Source organism: Oncorhynchus nerka, linkage group LG3, assembly GCF_034236695.1.
Source record: "Oncorhynchus nerka isolate Pitt River linkage group LG3, Oner_Uvic_2.0, whole genome shotgun sequence".
Taxonomy (NCBI): domain Eukaryota; kingdom Metazoa; phylum Chordata; class Actinopteri; order Salmoniformes; family Salmonidae; genus Oncorhynchus; species Oncorhynchus nerka.
In genome coordinates, this window is record NC_088398.1 from 6,178,691 (window position 1) to 6,192,116 (window position 13,426).

General features: G+C 45.4%; 1 protein-coding gene across 1 annotated transcript in view; it reads left to right on the plus strand.

Moving 5' to 3' along the window:
* LOC115101166 (ephrin type-B receptor 5-like) overlaps positions 1-5,342 on the plus strand; it is a 104,670-nt gene extending 99,328 nt beyond the window's left edge. Inside the window, 12 exon segments of the mRNA XM_065007407.1 lie at positions 370-494; positions 582-744; positions 847-961; positions 1,067-1,122; positions 1,611-1,727; positions 1,883-1,933; positions 1,936-2,129; positions 2,422-2,640; positions 2,799-2,948; positions 3,300-3,484; positions 3,663-3,818; positions 3,939-5,342. Of these exon segments, the coding sequence (XP_064863479.1) occupies positions 370-494; positions 582-744; positions 847-961; positions 1,067-1,122; positions 1,611-1,727; positions 1,883-1,933; positions 1,936-2,129; positions 2,422-2,640; positions 2,799-2,948; positions 3,300-3,484; positions 3,663-3,818; positions 3,939-4,044 (1,637 nt within the window). The 3' untranslated portion in view covers positions 4,045-5,342.
* The last annotated feature ends 8,084 nt before the right edge of the window (positions 5,343-13,426 follow it).

Sequence of the window (13,426 nt, forward strand, 5' to 3'; positions counted from 1 at the left end):
GCATTGTTTAAGAGTGCAAGGGCTAATTTAGATATTACAGACAGGCACTTCAGAGTAGGCGTTCCCTGACGTAAATATGCAAATAAATGCTAGAACGCTCCAATAGGATTTCTGCCTACAATGACCAATTTGCTTCCATTGGAAACGACAGGCTTGGTCTGTCTTGGGTTAGTTATACAAGTCTTTGTCCATACAGCACTCTACAGAGCTGGCTCATTCACTAGTCTGTGTCATGCTGCCTCCATCTGGTCAATACAGAAATTACATGATCTGGCAAGGCCAGCTTGTGTTCTCACTCCTGTTCCTCTTTCTTCCTCCCTCTTCTTTACAAAACTCATATATCTCTCTCACCATCTCTCTCTCTCCCAGTACCCTCTCTGGTCCCTAGCCTGCACCAGTTGAGTCGAGCCCCAGACTCCATCACCCTGTCCTGGCCACAGCCTGACAGACCCAATGGAGACATACTGGAGTACCAGCTCAGATACTATGACAAGGTACAGGCTACACACACATGCATGTAGACACAAGTACATACACAAGTACATACACCCAGAGACTGAGCGACCCCCCCCCTCTCCCAGGGTTCAAATGAGGACAGTGCAGTGAGTGTGTTCAGTGAGACCAACACAGTGACCGTCAACTCTCTGGCTCCTGGCTCCATCTATGCCTTCCAGATCAGGGCCCGCAACGAGAGGGGCTATGGCCCCTACAGTCATACTGTCTACTTCACTACATTGGCCCTGGGTAACTCACACACACGGATGCACGCACCACAAACACACTCACATACACACAGTCAAACACACCCTCTAAATCACTCTCTGCTTCTCACTTTTTCTTTCTCAGAGGAGAGTTCTAAGCAGATCCAGAATCGGCTCCCTCTATTGGTTGGTTCTGTGATGGGCGGGGCAGCCTTCATTCTGGTCGCTGTGGCGATAGTCGTCGTTTTTGTGTTCCGCAGGTGAGTGTGTCCTTAACTCCTATCCACACATACATGATCATGTCATACACACACACACACACACAGTGCAATGTTCTGAAACACTGGTTTGTTGTCTTTACTCAGTAAGAGGAGGGAGAGCCCCTACAGTGACAGACTCCAGAGGTACATCAGCCACAAAGGTGAGTCAGGGTGTATGATGGCTATTATTACCATTCTGTCTGTCATATTCTCAGCTGCACATACAGTATATGCTACTTCTATGGTGTTGTTGACATGTTGGTGCAGAGGAACGTGTCTAATGCCCATTACCATCATAACCCCAAGGGCTTGTGGGAGAAAGAGGGGGAGGGAAAGAAAGAGAAGAAGAGAGGGACCGCATGAGACATGTGTAGAGAGATAGAGGGGAAAAGACATGGACAGTGAGAGGGATAAGGAGAGAAAAAGATGAGGAGAGGGCGAAATACATTTTATTTTTATTTAATGAGGGTGCCATTATCCCTCTGGGCTCAGTGTTCTGCCATCATGCAGCATGTCATGCAGCATGGCTTGACCCAGACATGTCCAAGTCTAGGGCCAAATACTGTACATCAACACACTCCACAGGCCCTATTTTGTAGTTGTACTGGTTCACTACAGCCATCCCTGCTCTGTGTGTTCCCTCTGTCAGGGGGGGTGAAGTACTACGTAGACCCTTCCACCTATGAGGACCCCAGTGAGGCGGTCAAGGAATTTGCCCGTGAGATCGACCCCTCTCACCTCAAGATAGAAGAGGTGATTGGTGCAGGTAGGGGTCCTGGTTTGATTCATGCTTGTAGGGATAGTTCTGTAAAAACAAAATGTGTTTTCATAGCTCATATGTTGGGCCAGGAGTCAAGCTGGGTCCAAACTCAACTCATAATATCTCTCTCTCTCGCCCACCCTTTCCCCCACCCCCTCCAGCCCAGTTTGGGGAGGTGTCTCGGGGGCGCTACCGGCCCCTGGGTCGTAGGGAGTGCTGGTGGCGGTGAAGACGCTACGCTGGGGCGTGACAGACAGAGAGAAGGCAGTGTTTATGACCGAGGCGGGGGTGCTGGGACAGTTTGACCACCCCAATGTGCTGAAGCTGGAAGGGGTGGTCACCCACAGCCCACCAGAGAGAATCATCACTGAGTTCATGGAGAATGGACCACTGGATGCCTTCCTCAGGGTGAGAGCTACAACAGCTACACCATGTTTGACAAAGAACTACAACTCCCACCTACACCATATTAGACTAAGAACGACACCTCCCATCTACACCACGTTAGACTAAGAACTACAACTCTCATCTACACCATGGTAGACCAAGAACTACAACTCCCATCTACACCATGTTAGACTAAGAACTACAACTCCCATCTACACAGTAACTAACTCCTCAGGGTGAGACTGAGAAAACAGTAGATTATGGTCAGTTAATGTAATATAATTTATCTCTCTCCATCTCTCTCACTCCCCAGGAGAATGAGGACCAGTTCAGTGTTCTCCAGCTTGTAGGGATGGTGAGGGGTGTTGGGGCTGGGATGAGGTACCTCTCTGAGAGGAACTTTGTCCACCGGGACCTGGCTGCCAGGAACGTGCTGGTCAACTCTAACCTGGTGTGTAAGGTGTCTGACTTTGGGCTGTCGCGCCTCATGAGGGGTCTGGACCATAACATGCCCACCTACACTGCCTCACTGGTACATGCTGCTGGGAAATTGGAGTTTTCCTGTTGATATGCTTCTGTGTTTGTTTAATGATGATTAGTCTTGTATTTCCACTCTAAAAGACTACTTATGTTAATAGAAGATCACAACATTCACAGTCCTCAACCACTCATCCCTCTCTCTCCTCTCAGGGCAGTAAGATTCCTGTCAGGTGGACAGCCCCGGAGGCCTTCCAGCATCGCAAGTTCAGCTCAGCTAGTGATGTCTGGAGCTTCGGAGTGCTCATGTGGGAAGTGATGTCATATGGCGAGCGGCCATACTGGGACATGAGCAATCAGGAAGTGAGTTGTGGGAGGGTTAAGCGAGAGCCAAACAGAGACTAAACACACTGACAGCTGAACAGAATGGTTAATCATCTCTAAGTCCCTCTGTACTGATGGGACCTCTCTATATAGGGCAGCTTGTTAACATCCAGATGGTTACTAATACCCTTCCTCCTTCCTTCTCTCTCTCTCTCTCTCTCTCTCCCGCTCTCTCTCTTTCTTCTTGCTCTTCCTCCCTTTGCCTCTCTCTCTCTCTCTCTTTCTCTCCCTTTGCTTCTCTCTCACTCACTTTGCCTCTCTCTCTCTCTCCCTGCCCCTGTCCCTCTTCTTTCTCCCCTACCTCCTCTCTCTTCCCTCCCTATAATACAGGTAATGAAGGCGGTAGCAGACCAGTACCGTCTCCCAGCCCCCCATAACTGTCCTCCAGCTCTCCACTCCCTGATGCTGCAGTGTTGGCAGGCTGAGAGGGGCGACCGGCTAGGCTTCGACTCCCTCCTCTCCTCCCTGGACAGGCTCATACGTCACCCTGCCTCCCTCAAGGCAGAGCAACCCCGGTGAGACTACACTTCCCATCTGCCTTTTCTTCCATATTTTACACAGCAGACGTAACGGATCACATTCCCAAACAGTGATCTTAGGAGAGCATGTATTACGTTATCATGTAAATGTATTGAATCATTGCTATGTTAGGCCAATAATTTTCGATCTCGATCTTTCCCTATCCAACTCAAGCTCCACCCAGCCACTGCTGAGCCCCACCCCCACAGACCTGTCGTCGGTGGCGACGGTCAGTGAGTGGCTGACAGCGTTGAGGATGGACAGGTATAAGGACCAGTTTGAGAGGGCACATCTGGACACACTGGACCGAGTCAGCAGGCTAACCATGGAGTGAGTCCTGGGCTTCCATTTCAATATCAATAAAGTTATTTTCATATGATGCAAATCGTGCCTTTAGAAGCAATGGATACTTTTCTGAACTCTCTCTCTCTCATTCTCTCCTTCCCTCAGGGATGTGCAGAACCTGGGGGTGAACCTGTTGGGACACCAGAGGAAGATCACCAATGCGGCCCAGCAGCTCAGAACCCACCTCACCCAGGGCCAGGTGGAGGTCTAGAACCCACCAATCACCTGAGAGCTTCACAGGAAGTAACAGAGGTGCACTATTGAAGCTGTAGTCCAAGGCAAAGCGAGATCTGGGAGGAGAGTTGCTCAGAAGGAACAGGGAGATTTGAGGGAGAAAAGTCTGTGTTATTTCACTTGTTTGCTGTTTACATTCTCTTTCTCTTTGCCGGTCTCTACCTCTCTTTCTCTCACTCCTCCCAAATTGTCTCACTACTGTCCCTCTTTCACTCGTAAGTTTCACTACCCTCAGTAAATTAAAACAGTGAAAATTATTTTTTTACCCGAACACAGGGATCTCCCGTCACAAGCAATTGCATAGACAATCAAATACTGTTTTTGCTGATTAATGTTGATATCATGAACATTGTTCATGATTATTTGTCAAGCTACACCTCTTTACTGAAATCAGAAAATGCCAACCCCTGTTGACTAAACATTAGCCAATGGTTTCTCCCATCGGTCACTAGACTGGTCACATCTGAGGATTATTCCATTAGACTCAAGAAATGGGGGTGTAGTTCGTGTTGTGACAGAATGGAGTCACCCACCATTGAGCAGCACCCTCCTCTGTGTATATTTCAGTTCACATTCCTTTTTTTGAATAGATAAAGTCACTGGGTCATTTGAGCATTGTGAATGTGAAATGGTTTAACTGGACTATGTGATTTGATTGCCCATCGAAGTAAGGAAGGCGATGTTATGCTTCGTGAGTATTCTGTGTCTGTTTGTGTTCATGTGTGTATGTTGTATGAGGAGTGTGTGTTTGGGGGGGGGGGGGGGGGGGGGGGTGAAGAAATCCCCATCAACTGAGGAGGGTCACCATTCCTTGTCACTCCTCTTTGAACTATCCGTCGTCCGGCTAACAAAATCACAGTTTCCCTGTAACAATAAATCCATAGCTCTTAGAGTACAATAAAACATAAACATTTGTAACATGACAGTTTAATTCACACAGTAACATTCATTTCATCCATCTTCACACCTCCAATGGTGTCCACACTCCCAGGGTTCTGGAGGAACGTCCCTCCCTGGAGAAAGCCTCAGATAAGGTGTGTTCGACCCCTTTGATAGCCCACAGATGGTCAGCCATCCAAACAGTGTCATAAATTGGAATTTGTCATCACTCTGGACCTCGGCGCCTACAAGTCTACAGTAATGAGTTTCACCTTCTCTCATTCTTGTGTGTGTGTATGAGTGTATCCACATGAGTAAGTATGTTAATTTGTATTTGTTCACCACTATTCCACTATTGTGAAAATTTGTAAAATAAAGAATATGATTTTATTTAAATCACTGCATTAAGCCTGTTATGTGTCTGACACATAAAAACAGTTTAATCACTGGTGATTTTAGCATGTAAATATTGGTGGGGCAAACTCAACTTTTTTTTAATGCATGCCAGCAAAGCCACTACACAACACTAAGCAATACATGAACTGCACTATAACTGTGAAAAACGGTGCTCACAAACTGTTGTGGCACCGTTTCTTTTCAGCACCATGCAGGGGATCCTTACCACCGCTACACCTGGCTATCAGCGGAGCCTTGTCTGGCAGCCAAACAGTTCATTCAGCCTCATTTACTGCCTTTATAAAAAACATAGCTGTTATGGCTGACTTGTTTAAACAAATGTGCTTTCTAATGACAATTGAGATGTACAAACTATGGCATAAGGGAACGGGGAGCAGATCAGGGGCTAGCCGTAATTTTGATTAAGACATTAATGAGCGAGCTAAGACGGACGTAGTCAATATAACTATTTGTTCAGCACTTTTAAAATGTACAGCGACAGAATTCAGAACATGGGCCGTTTTTACAGTATTCTCCCTGTACACCAAGTCAGGACCGTAGGATCAATTAATGGGACATATAAGCAGACAATGAAAACTCTTACAATATTTGAAGACATTTCTCTAAAACAGGCTATAGGCTACATGTGCACCACCAAGTCAGAACAGTAGGGTAAGTTTAGAGGGGGAAAGGGACCAAATTATTAGGGTGAGGCACATAGGCTGCTAACAGCTCACTACACAACATACATTTAGTATTACTATCTTATCTGCAGTATACATATCTCCCTGGCATATTGCAGCAGCATACAAAACAGTTTTGGACTCACTGTTGTGCTCACTTGAACAGGAAGGTGGCATGGCAGTCCTTCTTGTGGGCAAATTTTGTCATGAAGCTTTGTCATCAAAGTCTGGCATTCTTTGGATTTATGGTGCTTTCAAGACAACTGGGAACTTGGAAAAAACAAGGTCGAATTATGACGTCAGTGATCTTCAGGTCGGAGCTCTAGAAAGAGGCCAGAATTCCCAGTTAGATGACTGCTCAAAATGTTTTTTTCTCCGGAGTTCCCAGTTGTGTTGAACTCACTGAAGTCTGAGATTTCCAAGTTTCCAGTTGTTTTGAACGTGGCAGAAGTCATGCTGGATTGACAGCATGGCCAATGTATTCAATCTTCTCTGACCCATGGTGTTGCATGTGAATGTTTATCCTTTTAAGCTTGGAAAAGAAACGCTTAAACCCAGACTTGGACCACACACCCTCTCCACCGAATAGCAGGTAGGGGAGCAAAATAGTGATTGCTTGCAGTTAGCCACTGATTCCTTCCAAAACACTCATTGTTGAATTTGCGATTGTTGAACATGCTGTGTAATGTTTATGTCCAATGGCCGATGATCACTGATACATTTTATCTATAATTTCTCTTCATATGACAAGGATTGAAAAGGATTTGCCAGTAAACTGTCAACGTGATTCATGACGATGACTGCTTGTCCAGCTTGCTAGCTAAGATTTTGAAAGTATGATGTTGACATGAGTCAGTCCAATCAGTCCAATCAAAGCTACGGTAGATATAACGTGATTTGACATCATTTTACCTGTGGCCAATGACCTTGAGCCTTCTTGGATGGGCATTTCAAATGTAAATAAATCTATGGCAGCACCCAAGTGGGCTTGACATTTCTAGCTCTCCCTGTAGATTTCGCAGTGACAGAACACTGAGCCAATCACGATGCAACTAGAGAAGATTACCAACCCCTACGCTCTGTATTGTCCGCTAGCTGCCACCACAGAAAGAACTGAGCTAAGCTGAAACACCTGTGTTTTGGAGCTGCCTTACTCAAGAAACCTAAAAAGAGACCATGTTAATATGCAACTTTATTAACTCAATAAATGTTTTACATTGTTTGCAAACTGATATGCCCCACCTGCCCTGAATGACGGGTTGCCACTGACCAGGGGGCCTCAACTATAAACATTGCATATGCGCAAAATATGCCCAAAACACGTTTGCCAATTTTTACGCAAAAGTTAGCATTTATAAAAACTGAAATTGAGGTGAGAATGTGCTTATCCCCCCCCCCGCAAACTTTAGATCATGCGTATGCACAGTTTCTAGTGGTTGAAGTATTGCATTGCAAGAAGGCTAAAATAGCCTAGTAGCCTTGTGCAAATGGTATCATGACTCATGATATGACCCAGATGCAGACACAGGAGGAGACAAAGGTCTGTGAGACGAAGGTTTAATCCGATGCTTCAGATCCGAAAACACCTGGTCAGCAGCTGGGGACCATGTGAACCGAACCTTGGGAGAGGTGAGAGCAGAGGGGGGGACCACGAAGAGTTACCTCAAGTAAAGAAAACAGTAGCTGCCTCCACTATACCAGCACCATTTCAACCTAAACATCTCAACATCATCAAATCACCTATGCTTAGTCTAATACAGTAACAACTAAAAGATACCAAAAACAAATTAGTCCAATCAATGTAAGCTAAATGTGATGTGGCTGTCCATTGTACTGGTGTGTGTGTGTGTGTGTGTGTGTGTGTGTGTGTGTGTGTGTGTGTGTGTGTGTGTGTGTGTGCGCGCAAGTTTTTTAAAAACATGTTGGCCCACCCTAATTGTAGGGGGAGTCAAAACGGTCTATGACTGTCATACAGTACACACTTTTTGTTTCTTTTGTCCTAGGCTACCTGGCTAAAATGCTTGCTCACTAGCCTAACTTCCTTTCATAGACAAGCCGGCTAGGTAACATTAGCCTACTACATCTAGCTACATATTGAACTTCCATCCTCTCAGGCCAGGGGCACAATATATGAATTTATGGTTGGATCAGAATTTCTGTTTTAATCATTGGCCAGAACGAAGAATTACGTTAAACTATGAGTCCAAATCCCTATCCCTATCCATGGCTAATTTAGGAAAGGGACAATGTTAGCTAGCAAGCAAGCCAGCCACTGAAGGACAACGAAATGCAACAATTCCATTTTTTTCTTTCAATGACGTTTGGCTTCAGATGTGATGTAATTGGTGTGAAGCAATATTCAAACTGGCTTCCCTTGACACTTTATTTTTGGTGTGCCCAGGACCATTCACAGTTGAGCTCTCTCAGTTTATCTCAACGCCGATTGGCTATGATTTTATTTAAAATAGGGATGACAAATGCTAGCTGTGTACCCTTGCATTCAATGCTATGGGTGGCAAAAATATCATACTCCCTTTGACCAAACAGAATCAGATAGATGGGCTACACATACAGAGAGAGAGGGGCGCTGTTTCGCTCGCTAATATGTTTTCTCCGGTGAGATACAGTTTACATACACTTAGGTTGGAGTCATTAAAACTCGTTTTCAAACTACTCCAGAAATGTCTTGTTAACAAACTATAGTTTTGGCAGGTCAGTTAGGACATCTACTGTGTGCATGACAGAAGTAATTTTTCCAACAATTGTTTACAAACATATTATTTCCTTTATAATTCACTGTATCACAATTCCAGTGGGTCAGAAGTTCACATACACTAAGTTCACTGTGTCACGTTCTGACCTTTATTTCCTTTGTTTTGTATTTATTTTAGTATGGTCAGGGCGTGAGTTGGGTGGGCAGTCTATGTTTGTTTTTCTATGTTTTGGGTTATTTCTATGTTTCGGCCTAGTATGGTTCTCAATCAGAGGCAGGTGTCATTAGTTGTCTCTGATTGAGAATCATACTTAAGTAGCCTGGGTTTCACTGTGTGTTTGTGGGTGATTGTTCCTGTCTCTGCGTTTTGCACCAGATAGGGCTGTTTTTGGTTTTCCACGTTTATTGTTTTGTAGTGTTCGTGTTTATCTTTTTTTATTAAACATGAATCAATATAACCACGCTGCGTTTTGGTCCGCCTCTACTTCACCTAAAGAAAACCCTTACAGAATCACCCACCACAACAGGACCAAGCGGCGTGGTAACGGGCAACAGCAACAGCAGCGAAAAGAGGAATGGACATGGGAGGTCCAGCACTGCCGGAGCCTTCCTCCTCTCCAGCGCTGTCGGAGTCTCCCGCCTCTCCAGCGCTGTCAGAGCCTTCCTCTCCAGCATTGCCGGAGCTTCCCGTCTGCCCAGCGTTGCCGGAGCTTCCCGTCTGCCCAGCGCCATCTGAGCTACCCGTCTGCCCAGCGCCGCCTGAGCCACCCGTCTGCCCAGCGCCATCTGAGCTTCCCGTCTGCCCAGCGCCGCCTGAGCCACCCGTCTGCCCAGCGCCGCCTGAGCCACCCGTCTGCCCAGCGCCGCCTGAGCCACCCGTCTGCCCAGCGCCGCCAGTGCCGCCAGTCTGCCCAGCGCCGCCTGTGCCGCCAGTCTGCAAGGGGCCGCCTGTGCCGCCAGTCTGCAAGGGGCCGCCTGTGCCGCCAGTCTGCAAGGGGCCGCCAGTCAGCCAGGGGCCGCCAGTGCCGCCAGTCAGCCAGGGGCCGCCAGTGCCGCCAGTCAGCCAGGGGCCGCCCCTCTGTCCAGAGCTTCCACCCCTCTGTCCCGAGCTTCCACCCCTCTGTCCCGAGCTGCCCCTCAGTCCAGTGGGGTCATTTAGAGGGGTCGCCGTGGTTAGGAGGTCACGGAAGCAGACAATAAGGCGGACTAAGACAATGGTGAAGTGGGGTCCGCGTCCCGCGCCAGAGCCGCCACCGCGGACAGACGTCCACCCAGACCCTCCCCTATAGGTTAAGGTTTTGCGGCCGGAGTCCGCACCTTTGGGGGGGGGGGGCACTGTCACGTTCTGACCTTTATTTCCTTTGTTTTGTATTTATTTTAGTATGGTCAGGGCGTGAGTTGGGTGGTCAGTCTATGTTTGTTTTTCTATGTTTTGGGGTATTTCTATGTTTCGGCCTAATATGGTTCTCAATCAGAGGCAGGTGTCATTAGTTGTCTCTGATTGAGAATCATACTTAGGTAGCCTGGGTTTCACTGTGTGTTTGTGGGTGATTGTTCTTGTCTCTGTGTTTTGCACCAGATAGGGCTGTTTTTGGTTTTCCACGTTTATTGTTTTGTAGTGTTCGTGTTTATCTTTTTTTATTAAACATGAATCAATATAACCACGCTGCGTTTTGGTCCGCCTCTACTTCACCACAAGAAAACCCTTACACACTGTGCCTTTAAACAGCTTGGAAGATTCCAGAAAATGATGTCATGACTTTAGAAGCTTCTGATAGGCTAATTGACATCATTTGAGTCAATTGGAGCTGAACCTGTGGATGTATTTCAAGGCCTGCCTTCAAATCAAAATGAATCTTCCAAGACCTCAGAAAAAAAATTGTAGACCTCCACAAGTCTGGTTCATCCTTGGGAGCAATTTCCAAATGCCTGAAGTACCACGTTCATCTGTACAAACAATAGTACGCAAGTATAAACACCATGGGACCACGCAGCCGTCATACCGCTCAGGAAGGAGACGCGTTCGGTCTCCTAGAGGTGAAAGGTACTTTGGTGCGAAAAGTACAAATCAATCCCAGAACAAACAGCAAAGGACCTTGTGAAAATGCTGGAGGAAACAGGTACAGAAGTATCTATATCCACAGTAAAACAAGTCCTATATCGACATAATCTGAAAGGCTGCACATCAAGGAAGAAGTCACTGCTCCAAAACCGCCATAATAAAGCCAGACTATGGTTTGCAATTGTACATGGGGACAAAGATTGTACTTTTTGGAGAAATGTCCTCTGGTCTGATGAAACAAAAATAGAACTGTTTGGCCATAATGACCATCGTTATGTTTGGAGGAAAAAGGGGGAGGCTTGCAAGCCGAAGAACACCATCCCAACCGTGAAGCACGGGGGTGTCAGCATCATGCTGTGGGGGTGCTTTGCTGCAGGAGGGCCTGGTGCACTTCACAAAATGGATGGCATCACGAGGTTGGAAAATTATATATATATTGAAGCAACATCTCAAGACATCAGTCAGGAAGTTAAAGCTTGGTCGCAAATGGGTCTTCCAAATGGACAATGACCCCAAGCATACTTCCAAAATTGTGGCAAAATTTCTTAAGAACAACAAAGTGGTTACAATTCATGAAATGTTGATGACGGTAGCATGATAAACTAAAGTACATTTTCATTCACTTTTTAACCTTTTTTTTATACAAATTTTAACCAAAATACCCCAATATCTCATAATTGATAAGTAGATGCAAAAATGTCATTTTAGTCTGTGGTGCCTGGCCTTAAAAGGATACTTTGGGATTTTGGCAAAAAAAGTCCTTTATCTACTTCCCCAAAGTCAGACTAACTAACATTAGTGCAATACCCTGGGGCGGCAGGGTAGCCTAGTGGTTAGAGCGTTGGACTAGTAACCGAAAGGTTGCAAGTTAGAATCCCCGAGCTGACAAGATACAAATCTGTCGTTCTGCCCCTGAACAGGCAGTTAACCCACTGTTCCTAGGCCGTCATTGAAAATAAGAATTTGTTCTTAACTGACTTGCCTAAAGGTAAAATAAAATACATTTAAAAAATGCTAATTAGCATCAGCGCTATGACTGGAAGTCTATGGTAACAGCTAGCATGCTCGTAGCGCTAACACTAGTTAGCATCGGGCTCGCGAAGCTCCCTCTAACTTCCTTCATACTGGATGCAGAGACATAACAATGGTATCAATGAGCTCATCTGACTCTTGGAAAGTAAATAAAGGAACACTTCGGAATGCTGGCAATGAATCCCTTTAAGTGCAATGTATTACCAATCTAGGGTTAGGGTTAGGGTTAAGGAAACCCTATTTGACATAAAACAGAAAAGTATCCACACTAAAACCTTTCCATCAAACAGAATGAACTTCATGTTCTCCCATGTCTGATTTGACAGATCAGCACATTTCACCTGAATCTGTTGGAGATCTGTTGACTTCAGCATTAGAGGACAAGACACCTGTCTCCCAGATCTCATGGTGGTATCAGATAGGATCTGACCTGAGGGCCTCTTACACAACCACCATGTCCATTTCACCTGATCATCAAATTAAGATCCAATATCTGTATATAAATGACTAAACTAGAGACTTAAAGTAAAAAAGCAAAACTCCTCTCAGTCGCAACCCCTTGTTCCTGTTCTGCAACATATTCCCAAGGTTATCATGTGTAGGGGAGACCGGAGTTGGTTGTCGCACTTCTTACTCTCATATCTATTTCTCAGCACCAGTTTATCTTACAAGACTCTTTTCAATATTAGGATAAAGATCTTGGAATAAAATGAGGACCGTTTTTACCCTTTTTAACTCCAACATGGAGTTATGAATCATCAAACACACTGTCCACTTGTGACAACCACCCCAATCGCTGGGTTGGTTGTCACAATGTTCACTAGTAACTTATTCCTTTTGTATCAGGAAATGAAGAAAAATAACAAACAGCCTTAGAAATAGCTAAGCCTTTCTTTGATTGAACAAAATACAGCATTTTATGCCTTGAGAATAACATATGACAATTTGAGTACATTTGTGTATGTATGCGTGCATGTGTGTGTATGCATGTATGTGTATGTATGTGTGTATGTGCGTGTGTGGGTGCGTGACAGGAAAAATATGAGTGTCAGAGAGAGGCAACACTAATGCTAGTTAAGATATTACTTACCACATGGCTTGACCTAGGAACTCAGAAATTGGTTTGAAACAGCTCTCCCTTTTCTCGGTTCAACAAACATAATTATTTATGGATACTCCCATAATTCAAACAGTTTTCAAAGAAACTACCAATATATATCATTTTTTTACTTTCAGCTATGAAAATCACATACATTCCCCTCACCTCATTGTTTTGTCTTGCTGACATGAATTGACCAGTTGTGACAGCTAACCCATGAGACAACCAACCCAGGTCTCCCCTACTGAGCTTATAAGGAGAGCCAGTCCAAAACCACACACACACACACACACACACACACACACACACACACACACACTGCAATGGAACCTTGTTATTGTGCCTAAATAAAGACATTATGACAATTGAAACCACTGGTCTATATGGCAGCACTCCGGTGTCTCACTGCAAGGCGCTGTAAATAGCTATTATCAAGACAACACAAGATGACTGGCTCAGTCAGAACCATTACCCAGGCCTGTCTGATATAAACCC